Consider the following 23,525-nt stretch of genomic DNA (forward strand, 5'->3'; position numbering starts at 1 on the left):
AGTTAGTGCAGTCATTTAAAAACAATTTCCTGTCACTCCCAGGCAGAAGAACAGCACAGGTTCATGCCATAAACTTGTCCCTCTCCCTCTGAGTTTTCTGGCTGCTACTCATATAACAACCAACACCTCATCATCTATAATACATATAACCCTACACCAACTCAGTGGGAAAGATGAGTCAATAATGGTGGAGGATAAAGACAGCTACCAGAACATCTTTTATCCATGAAGACCTAGTTAGTGGACGCAACACAGCCCCAGGTGCTTCAGCCAACTGCTTTAGGATAAGCTGGACCACTCTCCAGGCTCCACAGCTCACACTGGAACCACCAAAGTGCAGGTGCCATGGCCTGACTCCGAATTCCACTGAGAGATACTGAGTGTGGGATTCAGGTACCTAGACATAACCGTCTTACATCATTTAATGTGATACATACTCCTCCCTAGGGTCACCCACTGAAGATCTGGAAAGTTTCCCCTACATCATACCTCCCAGTTCCATGTCAGTGTCTCTGGCACCTAAGACATTGTCAGATGGTGAAACCCAGCCATGCCTAACTATCCAGTCCTGCTCCAGAAGCTGCCAAAATGCAATCTATAGCAGGGCAGAGCTTGGCCATTAAAAGTCTGAGCCATCGATAAACTCTATTTTCTTTTTTTTTTAATGTAATTTTTTTTTTTTTTTTAATTGGCCTAGAATATAAAAGCCATGTCCATGTCCCAGCCTGTTAGAGCACAGAGCTTGCTTGTTATTTTACATTTTGGACACAAGCTTCTACAGGATTTTTAGTGTTTCTCTGGAAAAAAAAACCTACACACATTTGATTTACTCCTGAACAGAGTAGTCTTGCTTTGATTACACATCTCCAAACAAACATGTAGAATAGACTTCAGCCTTACACAGTTTAATTATCCCGTATTAACAACAAGGGGTGGGAAAAAGACAGCTCAGGAAAACAGCTTCACAAGGCCAGACTGAGGAGTGCCACTCACAAGTGGAAAAGAAGGAAAATAATCCACTCCCTGCTACAGCTTCCAAAAAGCAGCTAATTCAAAACTGTTTAGAAAACAAGTATAAATTGTTAAATAATTTAACAGAAAAAAATTATCTTCCCAAGCAATCCTCTTGCTTTGTTTTGTTTTTCTAATTTGCTTATTTGACAGACAAAAAATTTAACGGAATAATGGTCTGTTTGCTATAATTGCAATAATTTACACAATTGATTTTAAGAAAAAGGAAAAGGAACAACCCACAGTGATGCCATAAAACCCATGTATCATTAGCACTTTTACAAATATATAAATAATACATTATCTGGCTCTCTAATGCAGTTTTAACAGTATGTTCTCTCTTACCACAGGACCAGCCAAAAAACCATCAACAAATATATCAGCGTATTCCTGGGTTTAAACCTCAGACCCAGTGAACAGACTTTATGGTGATGCACCAACTGCTTTTTTGCAGAGACAGAAACACTGAGATGTGAAAGCCACCGTCCCCCTTATTCAAAAGCAGTTAGGGAAGAGGCCATCAGCATGTCCCTGTCCTATCCGCCACCTCCTGCCTGCGTGGTCACCTTGCAAGATGCTGGACAGACAATACATGTCTGCTTGTCGCCTTCCAGCATGCACAGTCACCTGCTCAGGCACAGAAGCATCCACATTTTCTGGAGGGCAGCTTCTGACCATGCCCAGGGCTGTACTTGTAGGTTTACCATCTGCCCAGATGGCAGACCTAATTTGGAAAGCAATCTCAGGCCACCTTCCCAAAGACTGCAAATACCCACAGAACAGACTGAGGCAAAACCTGTTGCACCTTTTAGTATTCGGGCATGCAGGGCAGAAATCCTGCAAATGCATCCTCCTTTCTTACCTTTTATTGCTGGTTGGTCCACAGAGGGCTTGCTTCGTAAGAGGTAGCAGCCGTAGAAGCCTCCCTTGGATGACTATACCCATAGAAACAGGGTAGCTTTCAACACAGGTCGTGATCTGGGTCTGCAGCATGTGTCTTGTACTCCTCTCACTAGTGACAGATTATGCCATTTAACTGGCTGGAGACAAAACAAGGTTTAAGAAACAGCAGGGAAATGGCACCCACTGAATTTAGGGCACAGAGACAGTCTGGGGTGTCTCCAGGAACAGACTGAACAGACAACCATATGCTGGAGTCAAGAGAATTAGGCTGTGTCCCCTCTTCTGGGTGGAGAAGTTGCAGAGCTGTAGTCTGTGCCTAACCCATGCAGATATTTTAATTGCTATTAAAGATACAGATGTGCCCTTCATGTTGCTAATACAGACTCTTGGCAATGGTTCCAACTGCCACTCAGATGAAAGGGGTTATCGAAAAAACCCCCTAGATCTCCTGCAAGTAGATATCAGTGCACCATCTCACAGGGGCGAAAGACCCTGAAATTTGTTAAACAGAACGGCACTACGTATCTACCCTTCACATGGTGCACTGGAGTGTGTTAAAGTCTATGTCATGCATGGCACATGCAGACACATAAGAGATGATCTACAGAGGTTGAGGAGTCACCATCACGACAGGAATTAAATGTCCCATTAACATGACCCAGTTAATATGATTGACCGTCATAAAACCTGCTCATTGCCATTGCATTTCTTCAGAAGGATGGCTTGTGCCAGGTTGGGAGGTATCTCTTGTGTAGAAAACCCATTTTACCTCACCGATGGAGGGATGAAAGCTCAGCCTGGACTAGGAAAAATGGTGCTGTTAAATAGAATGTGATCAACATGCTTGCTGAATACTGAAATACAGCAAAGCTGACCTAAGATGCAGAACAGTAACAGATATACCATTGAGAGTTACTTAAAAGCCTAAGCTTTTCACTTCATGACATTTTCACTTTGATTAGTCTTTCCATAGCAAGAAACACAGTAAAATCAAATCAAAGAGTTTATTTGCATAGGAGATAGCAAAAATAGCACCACTGAGAGCTACACAGTAAAGACTTTGTTTAACCTTGGCATGTGAACATGTTATTTAATTTCATTTTTCAGTAAAGCAGAGGCAAATTTTATCTGCTACTGGGTGAGAAAAAGACTCCAAGGCTGGCACAGGGTTATCTCTGGGCTTTAGCAGTGGGAGCTGACTCTGGGGTGGTTATAGACAGCTGTGGGTTATGTTCAGCTTAGCCAGCTTGGAAACACCATGCCAGCAGGGCAGGGTGCCTCTCTTCCATCTCCAAATGACCTGATGAGATTTCCAGACACATTCAGCACTTGATGCCTGTGTCAGGTTCATTACTCTGATCTCTCGATACAAACTGCTTCATGCAGAAGAGTTTTGAAACTGCAGCTGCTCTGCTGGCTAGCACGTATGTTTGAGGCCTGGTCACCTCTCAGATCAGCTCCTTTGTGGGTGGGATTGCCTTGGTCAGAGGGTTAAACTCACAAATGACCTACTGTGAAGGTCTTTTGAGACTCCATCCCCTCTTTACTTTCTCTTTGCATTCTCAAGTTGATTTTGGCAATTAGCTGATTGGGAAAAATGGACAGTGTCTGACTTTTTCCTTTCACCCTCACACAAAATTTTCTCTGGGTTTCTGAAGAACTCTTTGTTCTGACCCTTTCACGAAAGATCAACCTTCTCCCAGAAAAGTCTGCAACTTCTCACCTGCCCTCTAAAACACAACCCTGCCAAGTTATAATCATAGCAGATCATCCAAAATGGTCAAGTTGGGTCACACTTGGCTTTCTGAGATTTTTAATGCCATGTGACTTTCTATGCTGCTCTGGCTGCTTTTGGGGCAAAGCGGTGGTAGGGACCTGTGTGTGCACTGACAATGAAAAGGGGATTTGGCATCCCTGAGCTGACAGAGGGCAGCATCACAGCTTTTTGCAGAAGCATTTCCCTGACAGAAGGAAGCTGAGCTCCATTTGGTAGGACCAAAACCCTCAGAGTACTGAAGTTCTTCCACAGGGAGCAGTGAGGAGGTTTAGATCATCTCTGTGGTCTCTTCAGGCCTTACTGTGAGATCTGACATGGTCCCATAAAAAGTAGTTCCTATAGGATACAGATTCACTTATAGGCAGAAGAACATTAAATTTAACAGGAAGTTTCTGGGAAATGTGCACTGGCAATTCATAACTGTCTGTCCATCGTGACCTGAATATACTGGAGACCCCTTTCCCAGCTTTGGCATGGCGTTGCCTTCCTTCCTTCCATGTGGATGGCAGACAGCACCAACAACCCTGCAATCAGCCTGTGTCTCACAGTTAATGCCCTGGACTGCACAGTGAAGGATTTGATTTCTGTTTCAAGGGTGAGGGGTAAAGCTTTGGAAAGAATTAACCAGGTAACAGACAAAAATTTTGGCATCGGAATGGTTTTGCATAAACAGCTACACAATGCGTCAATACTGTATGCTCTTCAAAAGAGGAAAAAATCACTTATTTTTAATGTGGTAATATGCCCTGATGTTAGAGAAAACAAAAACAAATTCACATATCACATCAAAGATAATAATAATAATAATAATTATAATTCATAAAAATAATCTGACCGACCGGCAGCATTTGTTGGCTTTAGAAGGCCTCCCACGAAAGAAACCCAGTTGAAGACATCTGAGAGCTCTTGGCAGGCATGATGAATTCAAGTTTTAAAAACAAGTCTGGGGGTATCCCCTGCACGCTAGGGCCCCTTGACGTTGGCGGGTCTGGCAGCCAGGCTTGCATAGTAAGCGCACTGAGAGGGGTCGCACTGCCCGTTGACTCCCGGAGGTCCCTGAGGGCCCGCGAGACCAGGTACCCCAGCTTCACCTTGAGGGCCGGGTGGTCCTGGCATCCCATCTTTGGCATAACCAGGCTCCCCTGGGAGGCCTGAAGTAAAAACAAAATGCCCTTGATGAGTGGTTTTGCTGCCAACCTGGGTGCAAACATCAGCTTCCACAGCCTGGGGCCTAGCTGGCTTGTATCTACAAGGATGTGGCAAGTGTATCTCATCTGAACGCACGATTTCCATCCTCTGTGGCATCCTTGGGCTGCACAACTGTGTGCTATTGCTGGTCTTCCTCTGTCACCAGGTTGCTGAAGTTGTGCAGCTGCACAAGCCAACCAACAACATACAGTCCTCATAGAGAGGAGGTGAGGATGGGAATGCTTGAGGCAAGAACTGACTTTTGGGAGATAACTCATTCACATGAAGCACAGTGTGTCCACAGTTATTTTAAGGCAATGCAGGGCCAGTATGCCAAATGCACACCATGGAGATATGAAGGCTCCCCATACTTTCCTTCTCCAGCAAGGCAGGGTGAAGGCAAAACTGATCAATGGCTCCTAATTTCAAATTAGAAACAAAGTGTATTTGCTCCTTCTTTGCCAGCATGAGTTGTATGCCTGAGGCACAGGTGTTGGATATGACCTTTTATGACATCTGAAGCTGCCAGGACCTCTGGGTTCAGCTTGGTCACGACAAAATTCTGGCAAAGGCATAGAGGACACTTCACAGTGCATCTAGTAATTAAAGCTTCACTTTGGATTTGTCCCAAAGGTGAGTTAACCTAGCTCTTACTGAGATGGATCATAACGCCTGTCAAACAGGCTGAGGAAACAACGGTGGCCAGATATGATGCTAGTAATACATTTCTTCCCTTTGGGCCACTTTCTACAGAAATCGTGTATGCCGTATTTATGTTATCCTGATCGTTTATCTATACGGCAGAGACCTGTGTCCTTGTAGTGGTTTTGTGTGATGTGTTTTGTGGGGTGTTCTGAATAAACATACCTGGAATTCCTGGAGGACCTATTTCCCCTCGTTGGCCAACACCAGTGTCTCCTTTCTCACCCTTTGCTCCTCTTTCTCCTGTAAAGAGGGAAAGAAAAATAATGAACTTAAGAACATGATCTACAGAAGTAAAGAATACCACCATAGGTCTTCCCTCCACACTGAAGCCAACATATTTGCTATAAATAATTCCTAATTTTGGCCAGTGCTTTGAGGAGGGTTGTTAAGTGGGAATGAAAACTCACCCCACTTCAATTCTGGACAGAGGTGGAACATGCCAGCAATTGCTGGTCACATTCACCACAGAATCTTAATAGTTTCATGAAGATCATCTTCATGAACCACTTCTGGTTCAACAGATTGTTTCTAACACATGCATTTTGAAAACCACTTAGATGCTACTAACAGGGGAGGTGGACATCGAAGTGTGGTGGACACATCCCTTTATCGACTTCCCAGACATACCCAGCTTCACTCACCTTTTGGACCAATTGGTCCAGGTGGCCCTTCAGACCCAGTCTGTCCCGGCTGTCCAGGCTCTCCTGGAGGGCCAGTTCTTCCTGGAAGTCCTTCCTTCCCGGGGGGACCAGGAGGTCCTGGTCTGCCATGGGATGCTTTTACATGTGCAGGCTGTAACTCAGCCAGGAGATAAGCTAACTTTGCTGTGAACAGAGGAAAATGAGTTTGTTAGACTAGAAGGTCAGTGCTTCAAGACATGGAGAGCCAGAATCAGTGGCCCAGTAAAGTCCAAGTATTGTCACAGATCAGTTTTTCAGAGCCACACATTTGTTGTCCCCACACAATCCTTCCCAATAAGCCACAGTAGTGCCCTCCGATCCTCTCGATACTATTTAAACCTAATTTCTCAGTAGCTTTAAATCTCTCCCAAAATTTCATCCTTAAACAATTCTCTCAACCTCCGCTCCTGGTCCACCAGGATCTGAAATATCCTTTCCTTTAGCTGTGCAGCTGGTGGATTTCTGTCAAACTGGAATCTTTGCTGTTCTGTAAAAGAGAGTCTATTTCCGCTGCTTCTGCTACATAGAGTGAGATTCTACATGGCTGCTCTGTAGGAAGAAAGCTTACATTTTTTGTTCTGGGTGGTTACACACATGGAGTTAAAGCTAATGTACCCATCTCTGGCTGTGAAGTCAGGAACTAAGGCAGCTCCCTCCGTCAGCAGATTCTTCAATTTCCAAGCAGGCATATTTGCTTGGCACTTCCATATGAAGACCCTGAACAGCCTAGAGAGCTCTTAAGACATACTCAGCATCACAAAAACATCCTACTGAATAGAGGCAGAAGGGTTTTCTGTCTTCTCCTCATTGATCAAAAATTTTCAATGCTTTTAGATTGGCAAGGAGTTTTAAAGTCTGAGAGTGGGTAAATAAAATCCTTCAAATAAATCACTCCATTGAACCATGATCTTAAGCATGGAGGAAAATGCCTGCAGCTATGTGTCAGCTGCTCCAAGAGGGGTGCGAGAAGCACTACAGCTCTGCATTTCGCTGTAGATGAGGTCAGTAATGGTCTGCAACTCACATACTTTGAGCAAAGCAGCAGCCCACACCCACTCCACCCCTCTCATCATATTGTCACAGCCATTATCCTCTAGCTGGGACTTCAAAGGCAAGTTTATCAGAGCCCATAGTCCTTCCATGGGCTCCTACTCTGTTTACTTTCTCTTCCAGGGCCCCAAATTACTCTGAATTTGTATCTTCTCTTGTCCTACCATCTCAGCCCAGTCATCTGCAGGAATGAGTCTCTGTAGCAAAGCTGTTTTGGTAGCAAAAAGCCACAAGGTGCTTAGCACGGGCAATGGCCTTGGGTTGCAGAAGGGAGAAAGCCCCTGTGCTATTGCTGGCAACATCAAGCTTGAGTAATGGTAAATCTTGCTGAGCACATTTCATTTTACACGCTACTGCTTCCAGGCAGGCATATTGCAACATTGCCCTCCATTAGCAGGAGAGGTTAAGGTGCCACCACAGCTATGTAAAGTATCTTTCATATTCACAGATATATTTTCTGGCTTCCCAGAGCCGGTTACTTACCATCTAGCTGCTTGGCTAACTCCTCTTGGATGAGCCTTCTCAAAGTGTCTAGAGACGGGGGTTCCCCCTAGAGAGTAATAATCACAGCAATAACAAGTTATCATAATCACAGCTGGGGGATATGCAAATTAAACCCTCCACAAACGGTTTAGTAGGTTGCATTTAATCACCCACAGCATACAGAGGGCTGCAGGGACTACCTGAAAGAAGAACATAAAGGGACTCAAAACACCCACAATTCCCAACCTGCTGGCAGGCCATGGGCTCAGCAGTGTAAGCAGGGAGCCTGGTCAGAGGGAATAGTTGGGATACTGTCCCTGTCTCCTTACCAGAGAAAATCTCCCTCCTATACACAGTCAGAGGAGAAGTAGTAGAAATTGAATCAGGAGACATCCTCTGCCCTACTGAATCATAGTTGGAAGTCTACTAGGGTAATGGTTTTAAATTGAAAGAGGGTAAATTTAGATTAGATATTAGGAAGAAATTATTTACTGGGAGGATGGTGAGAGACTGAAACAGGTTGCCCAGAGAAGTTGTAGATGCCCCATCCCTGGAGGTGTTCAAGGCCAGGGTGGATGGGGCTTGGAGCAACCTGTTCTAGTGGCAGGTATCCCTGTCCATGGAAGGGAGGTTGGAACGAGGTGATCTTTAAGGTCACTTCCAACTCTAATCGTTATATGGGAGAAGCACACATGTCTACAGGGTACTTAAGGTGGGTATGTAGACTCACTATAAACACTCATTCTGGATGCATTGCCCAACAACAGGCCCTCTCTCAGGGAACAGAAGCCAATTTACACATATGATACCCACTCTTCCAAACGAGTACAAGGTTCTGACGATTTCAGGCAGTTGAAGGGAGATGGGATGTGGCTGCCTGGCCTCGGCCCCCTACCCAGCCTCCAAGGGACAGTGTCTGTCTCTGTCATGCCCTCTCTCTGCTCTTTTGTGTGACATTGCTGTTGAACAGCTGTAACAGCTGTCAAAACTCAAAGCTATGTGAACAACAACTCTGGATGATGCAACTGAAAAAACAATGAAAGGATTTTCAGTAGGTGGAAGGAGAATTTTTTTAGATTGTGGTTTCCCAAGATAATAAAAAAAAGTGCTTTTAGGGTAATCAGACTCTTGTCTTTGCATAAACTCAAAAGTGCAGCTGTATGTAAAAAATAAACCATTTTGAACCCGGAAGATAAAATGTTTTCCTTTGTAAATCATAAAGTGAGACTTTTCACTTGAAATACACTTTTCATTTTTTGGCTAAAATTATTATTTGAATTTTTACCAGTTTTGAAAATACTTCTGGTCAACCTAAGGGCTGCATTTTTTCGCGTATGAGCTATTCACATGTAAGTGTTCCTTTTCTCTCACACCTGTCCTTTTAACATAGAAGGATGCAGTCTGTGTCCTCTATATTTATAAAAACCTTGTAAGGTCTTCTGAATCAGAAGTTACTCTTCATTAAGAAATGCAAATTTTATTAAATCACTAAGAGACATTTCCATTTTAACCAATAACATTGCTGGTAAGTACAGAATTGGTCTATTTGCTGCCTGCTTCCCAACACAAATTTTGCATGAGAAACAGATCTGTTTGTTAGTGACAAAAGAAACAATTTTGTCATTAAGTACTCTTAGTGAATACCCCAGCAAGTAAACATGATTGTGGAACACATTTCAAAGGCTTAGAAATTATCTTTTCAAGCTTTAACTGCATTAGTTGCATTAGTCTCCACAATCACCACTGCATTTCATCGAATCTCTATGATGTTGAGACACACAAAGAAATGTTTTGTCTAAAATTTACCCAGCTTTTACATCAGAGATTATTTCACTGTTTATTCCCCTCCGAGGTACTCTCCAATTCATCCTCAGGATGGGTATAGCAGCTTCACTAGTGTTGGTAGTTTTTCTCATTCTTCTACATACATTACCCTCAGGCACTCTCAGTAGCAAGATTGTTTCCCGTTAGGGGAAAAAAAAAAAAAAAAGAGTATCAAACAAAAATAGGATTTTATGAATTCTGATGAGCTGACTTCAGGATTTCCAGGAATAGAGCGGTGACCTTTTCACGGCTCAGCATTTTGTCTCTCATAACAACCAGCAGCAGAGGAAGGCGTAAGACCTCCGTATGCAACGCTACGCACTAACAGCCCAATAGAAAGAAGCTTTTTCAGACTCCAGACCCGTGGCCATAGTCACACAACCTGATTTAGGCTTTTAGGGGCATAAGGTGTCAGGGACTGGCTGCCTTGGCTATAGGTCTGGATTGCTCAGCTCTCCTGGATTTCAGTCCAACACCCCCCCAGCATTTCCCTGGGATATGCTCTAGCTCTCTTTTTTCATGTCTCAAGAGACAGGAGATAAAAATCTTTCTTCACCATTATAACACACACTTGCTCTGGTTTCTACCACTTTTACCATTATCTTAAGTACTTTTCTGGTCACACACTGAGGCAGTAAAATTACTGTACAAACCCTTTCTCTGGCAATCTTACCCTTGGTCCTGGAAATCCTGGCTGTCCTGGAGGACCAGGAGGTCCAACTTGCCCATTGTCTCCGGGGGGTCCATGGGGACCCATAAGTCCTGGATGGCCTTTATGACCAGGTATCCCAGGATCACCTGGAGGGCCTTTTTCTCCTTGAGGGCCTTTTTCTCCTTTGGTGCCAGGCTCTCCCTAGGTGAAAAAGCCGACATTACCACCACAAAATAAGAGGCAAACTTCTGATTTCCAAGCACAGCGGAACACAAACAGCTGAGCTGGCAAAGTTACTGAACACAACATCTGGTGCATTACAAATGATCCACAAATTATTACTGGTGGAGAATGATTAAAGAGAGGGCTGGGAGGGTGGGGAGTATGGCAGATCTCTGGAGGTTGCTCTTCACTCTTGAATCACCCCTGCCCTCAGCCCCTAACTCAAAATAGCTCTCTATTTCAACATAATGAAATAACTAATAATATTCTCCAACCTACCCTCTCTCCTTTGGAGCCAATTTCACCCGGTTTCCCTGGTGCACCCTGCAAAAAATGAAGGGTGAGCATGAAAGAACTATCCATAATATCAGTAAATAATAAAGTGTATGCCTTTGCAATGATTCTTGTGACCTGGGGAAAATGTATTTCCCTGACATACCCATAGATTCCTGACAGCTCCCTGTTTACTCACAAATATCAACAATTCAAGGAAAAAATACCAATTTGTTGCAACCCAGGTAGCATCTTTCATGTTGTTTTTTTCCCAAGACACCAGCCCTGCTTTGAAACAACTTGGAATTTCACTTACCTCTTTTCCAGGAGAGCCTTTTTCTCCCGGTTCTCCCTGAGAGACACAGAGAGTAAATTTAGTACAGAACTGCAAGGAGGTGGAAGGAAGACCCTACCTAATAACCATGAGTTAGAGCACAAGTTTTCTGCTACATAGCAGCAGGTTTGGATCATTTTATCCTTATCCTACCGCTATAGGACATTCCTGGAAAGACACATCCTACTATTTAGAAAGCATTTTCTAGTAAAGCAGCATACCATGTAAATCTCTGTATATAAAAGGAAGGAATTTCTACCGAAGTAGTTGAGATCAGGACGGATGTTTCATTGAAAGTGTGTTCCTGCTTTGAATACGTATTATTCCTTTTTCTTGTATTTCACAAAGCTTCATAAACTTTACTTGGGCTGTTTTAGCTTAATCTGTGACAATGTTATTGCCAGAACAGTCTAAAGATGTAAGGGGGACAACAATTTTTAAGGGGAGGTACCATCTTGTATTACACCAGCTGAGACAACAGTGATAAAGCAAGTTTGAGCCTGAAATCTTGTCTGTCTTTCAGAACTGTATCAAATAACAAGCACCCTATTATGATTTTTTTCTGTATTTTGCCTTTATGATGTGATAATTAGGCAATATAATCTTTGCATTTTAGTCACTGCAGTCCTGAAGTGCACTGATAGAGCAAAGCAAACGTTAAATCAGACAGTGCTAAAATTCTTCCCACTTTCTCATATTGTGAATGGAAAGATTCATCTTTATAGTCCATTTACAATCCACACACATGATCACATCTGTAATGTATGCATGCAGGTGGTATTTTTTCCCCATAATCTGGAAGCACATATAACAGCTTTGACAGCACTAGCATTTGCCTATGCACGCATGAGCAATGTGACTAATCACAGCTGTGTGATCGCATCAGATCCAAATTAGGCAGCATCAGACTCACTCAAGTATTCCTTAGGGCCACTTCAGTTTTAAGTGGCCACCACGTTTGCTACTTTAAATTAATTTTCCAGAGAAATATTTCTTTCTCCTCTTTTCATCATGAAATACCCTTTCCAATCATAAAAAAAAAAAAGAGAAAGAAAAAAAAAATAATCATCCCGTGGATGATTCAGCTCTGATAGATTCACATGAAAACCTTTTAAAACTTATTTTAAGTCACAAAAGAGCAAGAAACAAAAATGTTTGCCTAACTTTCACATTTTCCATCCTTCCAGTGGAATGTAACACGTTTCACTCGCCTTGGAAAATACTGGATTTCAAGGCTGTGATATTTTCACATGTATAGGTATTATTTTAGATCACTTTGGGACATATATGAATACTTTAACTGCAATGTACCTCTGTTGCTGGTAACAAAGGAATTTTCCTTGGAAGAGCAAATATTAGAAGCACCTATGTTATTATCAGCACTTAAAATTTCTCTATTGAGCCTTTCTGGGGTTCATGCAGAGATATAGTTTGAGTAACTTAAATACACCATAACCATATTAAGAAGACTATTGAACCAGCCCGATTAACGCACACAATATCAGGTACCACCTCAGTAAATGAGATTATGGATGATGATCCATAAGAAAAATGTTATTTTTTGCAGTCCAATTTCCTTTAGAAGTACAGAGTGTGGTTTCTTCATCTGTTGGAACCCTGCCTATGCTTTTTACCCAATTAAAGATGACTATGTTCCACCTTCATCAGTCCAGCATTTCAAAGCAGGCAATTAGTGGGTCTTATCAATCCCCAGACATACTCACAGGTGGTCCTCGAGGTCCTATGAAGCCAGGGAGTCCTGGGCTGCCATTTTCTCCTTTATTTCCTTTAGGACCCTTAGGACAGAAATGAGACAGACACTAGCAGCCCTTTCTCCAACATCTCTTTTCCAAAGCATGCATTTAGAGATACATTGGAAGTGGGAAATTTCACCGTAGCAGCAGGATTCCCAAAACTGACAAGGAACGGAAGAACAAAGTCACTTAGAAAAGCAGATTGCAAACACCACGCTTGCATTATTAATAAGCTATGCGGGGTCCCTGCGAGAAGATGAAAAAGAAGTGACAATTATGGAAGTGACAGGAGGTATGTTCAGTGGCGATTCTGGCGCTGCACGGCTTACAAGGTGGTGTTGCAGAGCGGAAACGCTGTGATGTGCGACGACAGGGAAATAGTGCAGATGGCCATAAAGCCAAAAATCTGAGAATACAATCAACAGACAACTACCGAGTTCCTCTTTTGCCTTTATTTTCAAGTTCAATTTCAAAAAAGTCTGCCCTTTAGTTATTTCTCGTCATATTTTGCCAAACTATCCCTTTTTCTTACAGAACAGGGCAGATTAAATGGCAGTTCATGACACAGAGTCTCACGTACACTTCTGATTTCTTTTACTCTTTTTTACTCCTCTTTTAACCTTTTCTTTCACGCCTTTGTCCCCTGCCTTCTAATTCCTAACGTATCCTTTTTTCTTCTTAGAGTGAAACTTGTCTTCATTTCAAGACCGTCTTGTGTAAATGAGCACCAATGGACCCTGGCAGGCACAAAAGCCCATGGTTTTGGGTTAAGCCATCAGCCCTGGAGATGTCAGGGGCTGGGCTGCATTTCTGTGTGCAGGCTCAGGCACGTGCCATGTGAAGAGGGATGGGCACTGGTACCCAGCAGATGCGAAAGGAGAAAGGTCCTGGCACGTTTTACTTTGTGATTACAGGTCAGCAATGGTGAAAGTGGAAAAGAAACTCTTATTGCCATGATAACCGTTCTCGCTTCTCCCTTTTTTCAATATAGAAGTATAATATATTGGCTCATCACACCACATAGAGAAGGAAATTAGTGCCTTTCCAGACAAGTTGGAAATAAAGGATTTTTGTACAGCACATGGAAACACTTCCCATAATAACCTTTATGAAAGGGAGAGGATTAATTTTAATGACAGAGAAGGATACTGATGAGATGACTGTCTGCTCCGCTGACCAATACTGTCTCATTGTTTCCTCTTTCTCATCCATCTGACTTTATCCTTTTTCAATCTCTTGTGTTATTTTTGGACTGTAAATCCTCTGGAGCGGAGACTGCTGTAGTTCTGTGTTTGTGCAGGAAGCTGCCTGGTGAGTCCCTGGGTCGCTAGCTGACTGTCTTGGTAATGTGATAACACGATGATGATTAAAAAATAACCCCCCCTTTGGCACTCACAGGGCATCCCAAAGACACAGTGGCCAGGTGAAGACTCAGAAAGCCAAAAAGCAGTGACAGGAATTGGGGACAGGCGTGATAAGAAGAAATGAAGGTTGAAAAGGCAACAGCGGGGATCCAGGGGGTAAGGAGTAATGGCAGTGGTCCCAGGAAGGAAAGAAGAAGTTGTGTCAAGGAGAAAAAAGCCATGGTGCTAATTCTTGGCTGCAGAAAGGCTGCGAGACTGCACTGCCCCTGTAATCGGTGAGTTATCACCTCCCCATGCAGAAAGGTGTTGCTTGTGTCTCTGCGGCCGCTCGGGAGGAGACATCCCTGCAGCAAAACACCTTGTGCTGAGGGCACAAGTCCGTGGCGAGGCCGAGGTTGCTTTATGGCATTGCAAGGGCCACAAAGAAGAGTGAAATCCTGATGCAATTTTTCAGATTCCTCCTGCTATGCCTTTTTTTCTATCTGAATCTACCAGCCCAGCAAGCTGTAACGTCTGGGTGGACAGAGGGAATGGCCCTGTATTTCAACAGATGCTACTGGGCACAAAAGTACATTTGCATGGATTTCAGCAGCAGAACAGAGGAATAAAACCCTCCTCACTGTCCCTCTAACAGCTCCTCATTACCATGCTGTTCTTTTGCACAGGATGGCCCCAGGGGAGTTTCATTCTGCTTGGTGATCTTGGTTTACTGCCCACTGCCTGCTCCTTCCCCAAGTGCCTGAGGAGGATTTTTTCTGCCGCTGCTACTCCTCGATGGCAGTCTGCCAGCTCCCCGAGGCCCTCTCCTTCCTTGTGACAACTCTCTGCTGGCTGCACAGTCTCTGCTTGGCAAAATTAAATCTACCGGTGAAGATGAGGCATGCCAATCTTTTTTTTTTTTTTTTTTTTCCTAGGGGGTAATCGTATTTCAACAGATGCTACTGGGCACAAAAGTACATTTGCATGGATTTCAGCAGCAGAACAGAGGAATAAAACCCTCCTCACTGTCCCTCTAACAGCTCCTCATTACCATGCTGTTCTTTTGCACAGGATGGCCCCAGGGGAGTTTCATTCTGCTTGGTGATCTTGGTTTACTGCCCACTGCCTGCTCCTTCCCCAAGTGCCTGAGGAGGATTTTTTCTGCCGCTGCTACTCCTCGATGGCAGTCTGCCAGCTCCCCGAGGCCCTCTCCTTCCTTGTGACAACTCTCTGCTGGCTGCACAGTCTCTGCTTGGCAAAATTGAATCTACCGGTGAAGAGGAGGCATGCCAATCTTTTTTTTTTTTTTTTTTTCCATAGCGGGTAATCAATCATTTCCTTTTTCTGTGAACACTTAACTTTTGCTGGGAAAAAACGATGACCCAGCGAGCAGCTCAGTTCCAGGAACGTAGCCAAACCCTCTGAGATGCCGCGGCCAACCAGTGATTTTCAGATCACTGATCTTCAGACTTGGCACCTTCAGGGATGGTAAGCAGCTACACATAATCCACTTCACCTATACTTCATCAGTCACCTCTCCTTGACGTAACTGCTTACTGCATGAGCTTCTCTTTGTGGTACTTACTGGGTTACCTGCTGGGCCAGGTTCTCCTGCAGATCCAGGTGATCCGTTCTTGCCCTATGTCAAAAGGAAGAAAGGTTAGTGAAATAGCATATACCACAATTAAAAATATCCACCTACTGCTACACCACCAGGGATTTCCATTGTCCAACCTCCTCTCTAGGCAGACTACAAGTAAGGATGTCTTATTTGCAATGGAACCCACAATTTCTGCATCCCCTGCTTGCGTGGCTGACCCTATCTCAGGACAAAAAGAGAGAGATGTGGACCCAAATCTAGACCCCTAGTCTAAAGAGGTCCTAACCAGCACTCCTTCTCCTCCTCCATTTCTTCACCCTTATCCCTATCATATGCAGCATCCTCCTGTGGATGGAGACACCTACTATGGCAGCTCCAAGTTACTAGTGTCCAGAAAAGGCCCTTTAGTCCATGTTTGAAGCAACTCTTGGCAACTCATTAAGAAACGTTAAAGTGCTCTGCACTAGTCAACAGATATCTCCAGATTCCCCCACACCTTCCTGATTTAAAAACCTTCCTCTCTCCAGTGGCTGAGGTAGGTTCTGCAAGTTACCACCTACCACTCTCTCCTCAGGGCTGTCACCTGAATCAGGGTCCAGAGGCCAGGCATCTACCTTTTAATCAACTCAGGCTTCCCATTTTTTGGGGAACAGAGAGAAACACTTGTTCTAAAGCCTTGAGACATTTGATACTTGCTTGGCACCAAACAACTCAGAACGAGCCAAATGACCATTCAGAAGGACCTGTTTCTCACTGTTCCTTATCAAAGTAGCTGAGCTGAACATCTACCTTGACTCTAGTTTGGTGAGATGAAAGTCTACGCCCTGCTCTTCCCAGCTCACCATGCAGAGATGTTTTTCCCTGCATTGGAGCTGACCATAAAGACCAGCCTTTTTAATGGCAATATTCAAAATCATTCCTCATGCGCCTTGTTAAAGAAGAAACAAAGCAGAGGAATAACAAGAGGCACTGATGCTTTGCCCTCCAATATACAAAACCCCAAGTATCTCTTCTCCAAAGAAGAATATGGCCTGGATTTAACGACAATTTCTGCCTCCTCAAATCTTTTTATTCATTGCTAGCATTATGCAGGGGCATGACACGTTAGTGAGTGATGTCAGCAGAACAGGAATAATGAGATACATTACAAGACAGACAGAGGAGCTCTCCATATGTTCCTCTACTCAAATTCAAACCCCTATCCTCCCAGCTCCAAGGGACCTCCAGCTCCAGCTCCTGGCATTGCTGGCTGAATCAGCATTTAGCCCTGATTATGGAACACGTTGGAACACGTTGTAGAATCTGTTTCACTAGCAGGTCTTCTGAGAAGGGAAAGAAATCACTCGCTGCAACATATTAAAGATGTGCCCAGGTTCAGCAACAGAGACTTGCATTCAGATTTGGAAAGGGCTGATTTTTAAGAGAGAATTAAAAAACCCATGAAATTAATAAAAGTAATTTCTCAGCCGTCCCAAATGACACTTTCTGAAATGTCAACTAAATTACCATTTCTCCACTGAAGTTGTAATAAAACACTACAGGTCTTCAATTAAACAAAACTTCTCCTAAAATTATGCTGCTTTTTTTTTTTCCCCCAGAAGAAATTACAGCAACCGTGACAAAAATGAATAACATCACAGCTGGAGCCCACATATCTCAAACTGGGCACCCGCAATTAGTGTCTGCCTTTGAAAACTGAGGACATATGAGAAGTGAGTGAGATGTCAGAGGCAGGACTGGAATATGAGTTCTTCTGACAATGCAGTCCTGCCAGAATCCATTAAACTATCCTTCCCACCAAGTCAGCAACCATCACTCCATTGCACTATTATAAATCTTCATCAGTTTCTAGCAATATTGTTCTGATTTGTCTTTCTCAAACTAGGCAAAGTGTTTTAATCAAACATCACTTGAATTTTGCTCAAAATTCTTCTTCCAAACTAGAGTTCTGGACTGCAGGACGTTCCCACTATACACAACATACCTCCAGAACTGACTTGTTGGGAGAGAAAACTCACCGGCGGCCCTCTGAGACCTCGAGGGCCTTGTGGTCCTATGGGACCTGTTTCACCCTGAAATGAAGAAAATATTCCAGTGAGAGGGAAAGATCTGACATGAAGACAAGCAAACAGGCATTTGAAAACGTTCCTACTAAATTAGGCTGCTCACGTATTAGAGGGAAACAGCATTAAGGTGTCACTACCCCCTTTCAGTTATGTATGAGGAAGAACAGCCTTTTGAATTTTAAAGTTCTATCACTAAATGCAATCTGATTACAGGCAGAAACCATTATTATCAGATTATCTTAAAGCTTGTTTTCTCGGGGACAGAGATTCCCCAGTATTCCTCAAACATTGACTACTTCATTCTCTCCCGAGGGGGCCTTAAGACTGGCTTCTATCTTCCCCGAGGTCTGTCTTCCATTTTACTTTGAAGGTTACCATTTATAGCACAACAGTTTTCCAGTGATACAAGGGGGTGCAAATGAGAAACCACTTCCCCAGGCCCCCTGGCAATGGCACATCAGCCGTGGGGTACATCGCCCAGCGGCTGCTGCAGGATCCCACGTCAGCCGCGCTCTCCCAGGACTCTGTTACGTGACTGCGTTTGACGCTAATAATGTCAGAAGATCTGTTTGTACCGTCTCTCATTCCTCTGAGCAGCAGCATCGTATTCCATAGGCATTTCACAGATTTCGGAGGAGCTACCCAGGCAGTAGGGTACAGCTTCTGCAGAGGAAGCGTGACAGAACCTGGCCCAGAGGGACCCACAGAACCAAGCGCTGCTCGGAGAGGGGTGGCAGAAAGCAGGTCCATGGCTATCACAGCACAGCCTGGGATTCAAATAATGCACCTCTCTCTGCTTTTCCAAAGATATCGCTGACATTTAAGTGTCAGCAGCTGAGCAGTGACAAAGCTCCTCAAATTCTTTGTTACCCTAATGATCTTTGCACAAATCATTCCCTGTGCGCTGCTGCTGCTGCAGCAATTCACCCTTCATTGCAGTTTCTGCAGTTGTTTTAGGTCAGGGTCGCCGTGAATTAAAATCTTCATTTGTCAGGGAGAAAGAGATTAGTTTCTGCTCAAAATGGTGTACTTACATCCTTCCCTGGTGGCCCCTCATGCCCAGCAGGACCTGTCGCACCTGGCTCCCCCTGCAATTCAGCAAAAAGGAAAGAGAGACCAGCTCAAGGTCAAAGACAGACCAGTAACATCACTGTATCTGGTATGGGTTTCTGAGATATTGGACTGAGCTCAGTGAAAAGTTTTTAAAAGCCAGCAAGAGCCTCGTACATCATACGTGACACGCAGCTTATAAAAATAACTCAGAAGCATCTTCTGTAAGTGATGCACAAGGCAGTGCACTGCTTCCCAGCACAATATCTGCTACTGCCAGTGCAGTCACTGAAAGCCACCAACCTATCCACGATACAGAAGCTACTGTAACAAGGAAGAGATGAGGAACTCCAGCACTGGGTTTTTCAGCTAAACTCCTGCAAGCAGAGCATTTTATCTCCCTGTAAAAAGCCAGAATTTAGGCAGAAGGACATTGTTTTGTATTCCACTTTGTACACCTCGGAGCTTTTTGTACTGCATTGCTCAGAACCGAGAGGAGGCCAACTTTTCACGCAGGACGTGAGTTCTGGGGTTTATGATCCAGAGGCAACTAAGTCAAAGGGCTTTTCTATTCTCATTTCTGTAAGTTTTGTCTCTCATCTTTGTACTTAGTCATTTTTAGAGAAGAGCTGATACTTGTTCAACGAGTGATCTAGGTTTCCTCACCTTAAACATCAGCATTTATACCAGAGGGATGTGGTATGGAGGCATCCCTGAAACCTTCTCATAAAGGGAGCATCGGAGGACTCAGCTTTACCAGCTGCCTCGCCTTACCTGGAAGCAGAACTTCCACAGAGGGAGTGAAAACAGCTGCTGTGATTGTACGCCACAGGTGTGACCCACGGGGTTGTGGTTGAAAACAATAATATTAAACACAGACCTGTCATTATTTTACCTATTGCCTCAGAAAGGTCAACTTCGATTCACACAATCTTTCTCCTAAGGATAATCATGCACGTGGTACAAGTTACTTACCCGGGGACCTGGGGGACCTGTATCACCTCTCTGTCCTTTGAAACCCTGCCAAAGAGAATTAAATCAGTAATTACCCATTACCTAAACACTAAGAAAACTCTAGCTTGAATGTGTGCTTAATAACCTTCCCAATTTTGCCTAAGATTACTGGGGACTGGTCAGTGTGGATCTGCCATGTGCCAAGGAGTGATTAGGAAGGGCCACATCGCAGGAAGAAAGAGCTTTCCATAGCTCCTTAGGCTTCAAGTGTATTCCTGGTGTGACCAGCCAACTTTTTAACCTTAAATTTCATTGTCTCTGTCCTTTCTGAAGACACGTAACAGCACAAGGACTAGAGCTGTGACCATGCCTTCTGGTAGAAGTGGTATCATGAGGTTATGTGTTTTAACTTCTAGGCAAGGGACCTTCTCCAAGTGTGAAGGATTTGGAAATGCCAGCGTTCGATTTTTGTTGATTATTTATTTATTGAGTCACAATGGTGTGACTATTCTGAGCCAGGCCAGCTATTTGATTCAATGTCTGCGTCAGTAAGGGACGTCATCTGCCCAACAAAAGCTTCCCAGCTATAGTGAAGAAAAGTGATTGGATTGAACCCTTCAGAGCAGCACCTACCGGTAAGCCTCTGGCACCCTCCTGGCCTGGGAGCCCTGGTTCTCCAGGTTTTCCCTATGGGAAACAATCATGTTCATATTAGGGAGAGTCTCAGGTCCATCTCTGCTGTTGAATACTCTTCCTACTGTGCTCCCTTAGATGTAACGACGCTGAGAACTGTGATTGCTCAGGGTTTCTCAAGCAAGACTGGAGTCTGAATGTGCAAGCACAGCAGTGACAGATGTTCCCACACGTACCCCTACCTACAGTGTCATAGAATCATAGACTTGTCTCAGTTGGAGGGGACCTTTAAGATCACTGAGCCCAACCATCAACCTAACACTGCAAAAACCACCACCAAACCATGTCCCTAAGCACCACGTCTACCCATCTTTTAAATACTTCCAGGGATGGTGATTCAACCACTTCTCTGGGAAGCCTTTTTCAATGCTTGACAACACTTTCGGTGAAGAAATTTTTCCTAATATCCAATCTAAACCTCCCCTGGCACAACCTGAGGCCATTTCCTCTTGTTCTATCACTTGTTACTTGGGAGAAGAGACTGATCCTCACCTTGCTACAGCCTCCTTTCAAGTAGCTGTAGAGAACAATAAGGTCTCCCCCTCAGCCTCCTTTTCCGAATGCAGCCTTTGAGGTTCAAAGCCAGCTTACACCTTTGGACTGGTGCACCTTTATAGTGTTTTAATGTCAGAGGGATAACACCAATAACTGCACTTAATATGCAGTCAGCACTTGCAAAATCATCATCTGGATGTAGAAACCAGGTATTTTGATGCGAGCACACAACTGTCTGCAGCTGCTCTGATAAGAGCTGCTCCACATACCACCAGTTGCCCTAATGACTGGAAACTTGGCTCTTCACAGAATCACTAAGTCCCATTTGACAAGTCACAGAAAAGGGCTGGCAGTGCCAGATACTGGAAGCACATTCTTCATATAACACACACAGTTGCAAGGAATAACATTCACTGCCCAATTTATTAAGATTTCCTTTGGGCTGACAACTTCATGGCTCAGCTTTTTTAGTTCAACGAATGCAAGTACACACTAAGTAGAGAAAATCAAATATAAAACCTCTAATTCTGGACAACAGAACTGTCGCAGAGCAATCCAGAAAAGGCTTCTTTAAAGACACCTCCTCTAAACTTTTTATGCCCCATAATCTTCCACCTAAAAAATAGATCACTAGTTTTAATGTTCCAAGACAACCTTCTTTCTCTGCAATATTTACAGTAGCTGTAAAAGTGGAATCACTACGTTTTACTGTATTCATGGTAGCTGTAAAAGTAAAAGAACACAGTTTCCTTTCAAGATTGCTAGTGTGTGACTCTTATAAATTGGTCAAGACAATATAGTCCTTCTGGTGTTAAAAAAAGACATGCAAACAAGCTCCCTGCCCCCCCGAGGAGTCCATAGATAGGCAGCTCCAAAAGCAATAACTGGATGAAGGCTTTGATTGCCTGAATGAAACAGTTTTAAATTACATTACCGGTTCCCCAAGAGATCCTGGCTTGCCATCTTTGCCGTCAGTCCCAGCAATGCCCTGTAAATGAAATGCCAAACAGGGTAAAGGGAAGGAGCCAATAAGAAAGACTGGTGTGGTTTTTGTCGGTGTGAGTTTCACAGTGACAACTCTGCTTCATCATGGCATACTTAAGTTTGCTTAATCCTCAGAAAACTACCCTATTTCCATAGCTCAGCCATAAACCTCTCCTTCTCACACCACTGTAAGAGCATAAACTGTTTCCCTCTCCAAGAAGGGTTTCCTCCTTTCAGTGAGCACTCCAACAATTTTCAAACAGGATTCTAAAAAGAGCTGTTATAAATCATTATAATGCCTTTATTTTCATTCAGCTAGGCCTCTTTACACTAGAAATAGCTCTGGGCCTATCCCTATGACAGATTAAAAAAATCCAAAATGCTGTACTAAGACATTTTCCAGAAGAGAAGAGTCTATGCCCAAGATGCACTTGAGTCAGCACAAAGGAATAATTTCAATAATTTCATTTGTGGGTTGAAAGACAGCATTGCACTCTATGAATTCTTGCGTCCTTTCACTGGAGCTATTAGTTGATTTTTGTGCTCTGCATGAGGGTATTTCTTCCAATGAGGAGGCAGATAAGGAACAGACCTTACGTTGGTAATTAACTCTTAGCTTTAAAGTGATCAAATACAGTATTCACACTGTCCTGGACCACGGGCATAGCATCAACATGACGGATGCAATTACAGGTCATGCATAGCTTTCAAAGCACCTCAAAAATGTCACCTGTCTGTTTTACACACCTATGTGTTTATGAACAGTTTAATGTATTGAATGAGAAGAAGCTGAATTGCACTCACTGGAAGTCCAGGCAGCCCTGGTGGGCCCTGTGGACCTGGAGGACCATCTTTTCCCTGGAAAGAAAGCAGAAACACTGCGGGTCAGACAAGTTCCTCGGATGCGTCTATCAGATGAATATTTATCAGATGCAGAGTTTGGCAAGGCACAACTGTGAGAAGCTGGATTTGTAGCCCTTGTCACACAGTCTCTGAGGTTTCCTTGAATTCCTTCTAGCTTAAACTGGAGGGCTTTCTTCTCACAGAAAACATCCAGTAATAGCTGCAAGTTGTTACAGACAGAGAAACCACTGGAATCACTGGTAATTTTTTTCTGAAGTTTAATTATATTTCACATTTAGTCCTTAGCTTCCTGCATGAGGTGTCCAGGCAGGAAGCAGAAGATCTGTATTTTATAGCTATCAAATGAGTAGTTATAAGAAGTGCCTTGATGACAGTCCCAAAAAATCCCCTTACTCTACAGGACTGGACAATGGCATCCCAGGTCTTTCACAGTGTCTCAACCTTGATCACCCAAAAGGTGAAAGGGAATTTCAGCCAGCCTGTCCATGTAGTCTCTGGCGTCTCTGCTGAGAGTGCTCACTGATTTCACAACTGCCATCACTGGTCACTCCTGATGAAGTTCAGGTTGAAATGGATTTGCAAAAGGCATCTTGCTTGTTAGGAAACCTTGCTTTAGAAAT

At 43.7% G+C, this 23,525-nt stretch overlaps 1 protein-coding gene across 1 annotated transcript in view; it reads right to left on the bottom strand.

Moving 5' to 3' along the window:
• Positions 1-2,978: 2,978 nt before the first annotated feature.
• The window catches only part of COL22A1 (collagen, type XXII, alpha 1), a 204,811-nt gene continuing 184,264 nt past the window's right edge, over positions 2,979-23,525 (bottom strand). The window contains exons 51-65 of the mRNA XM_014965264.1: positions 22,846-22,899; positions 21,992-22,045; positions 20,503-20,556; positions 19,891-19,935; positions 18,900-18,953; positions 17,818-17,871; positions 15,785-15,838; positions 12,827-12,898; positions 11,085-11,120; positions 10,775-10,819; positions 10,295-10,474; positions 7,798-7,864; positions 6,226-6,408; positions 5,747-5,824; positions 2,979-4,842 (exon numbers count right to left, since the gene is read on the bottom strand). Of these exons, the coding sequence (XP_014820750.1) occupies positions 4,655-4,842; positions 5,747-5,824; positions 6,226-6,408; positions 7,798-7,864; positions 10,295-10,474; positions 10,775-10,819; positions 11,085-11,120; positions 12,827-12,898; positions 15,785-15,838; positions 17,818-17,871; positions 18,900-18,953; positions 19,891-19,935; positions 20,503-20,556; positions 21,992-22,045; positions 22,846-22,899 (1,218 nt within the window). The 3' untranslated portion in view covers positions 2,979-4,654. The remainder of the gene's footprint in view (positions 4,843-5,746; positions 5,825-6,225; positions 6,409-7,797; positions 7,865-10,294; positions 10,475-10,774; positions 10,820-11,084; positions 11,121-12,826; positions 12,899-15,784; positions 15,839-17,817; positions 17,872-18,899; positions 18,954-19,890; positions 19,936-20,502; positions 20,557-21,991; positions 22,046-22,845; positions 22,900-23,525) is intronic.

Source organism: Calidris pugnax, unplaced genomic scaffold (genome assembly GCF_001431845.1).
Source record: "Calidris pugnax isolate Ruff unplaced genomic scaffold, ASM143184v1 scaffold41, whole genome shotgun sequence".
NCBI lineage: Eukaryota > Metazoa > Chordata > Aves > Charadriiformes > Scolopacidae > Calidris > Calidris pugnax.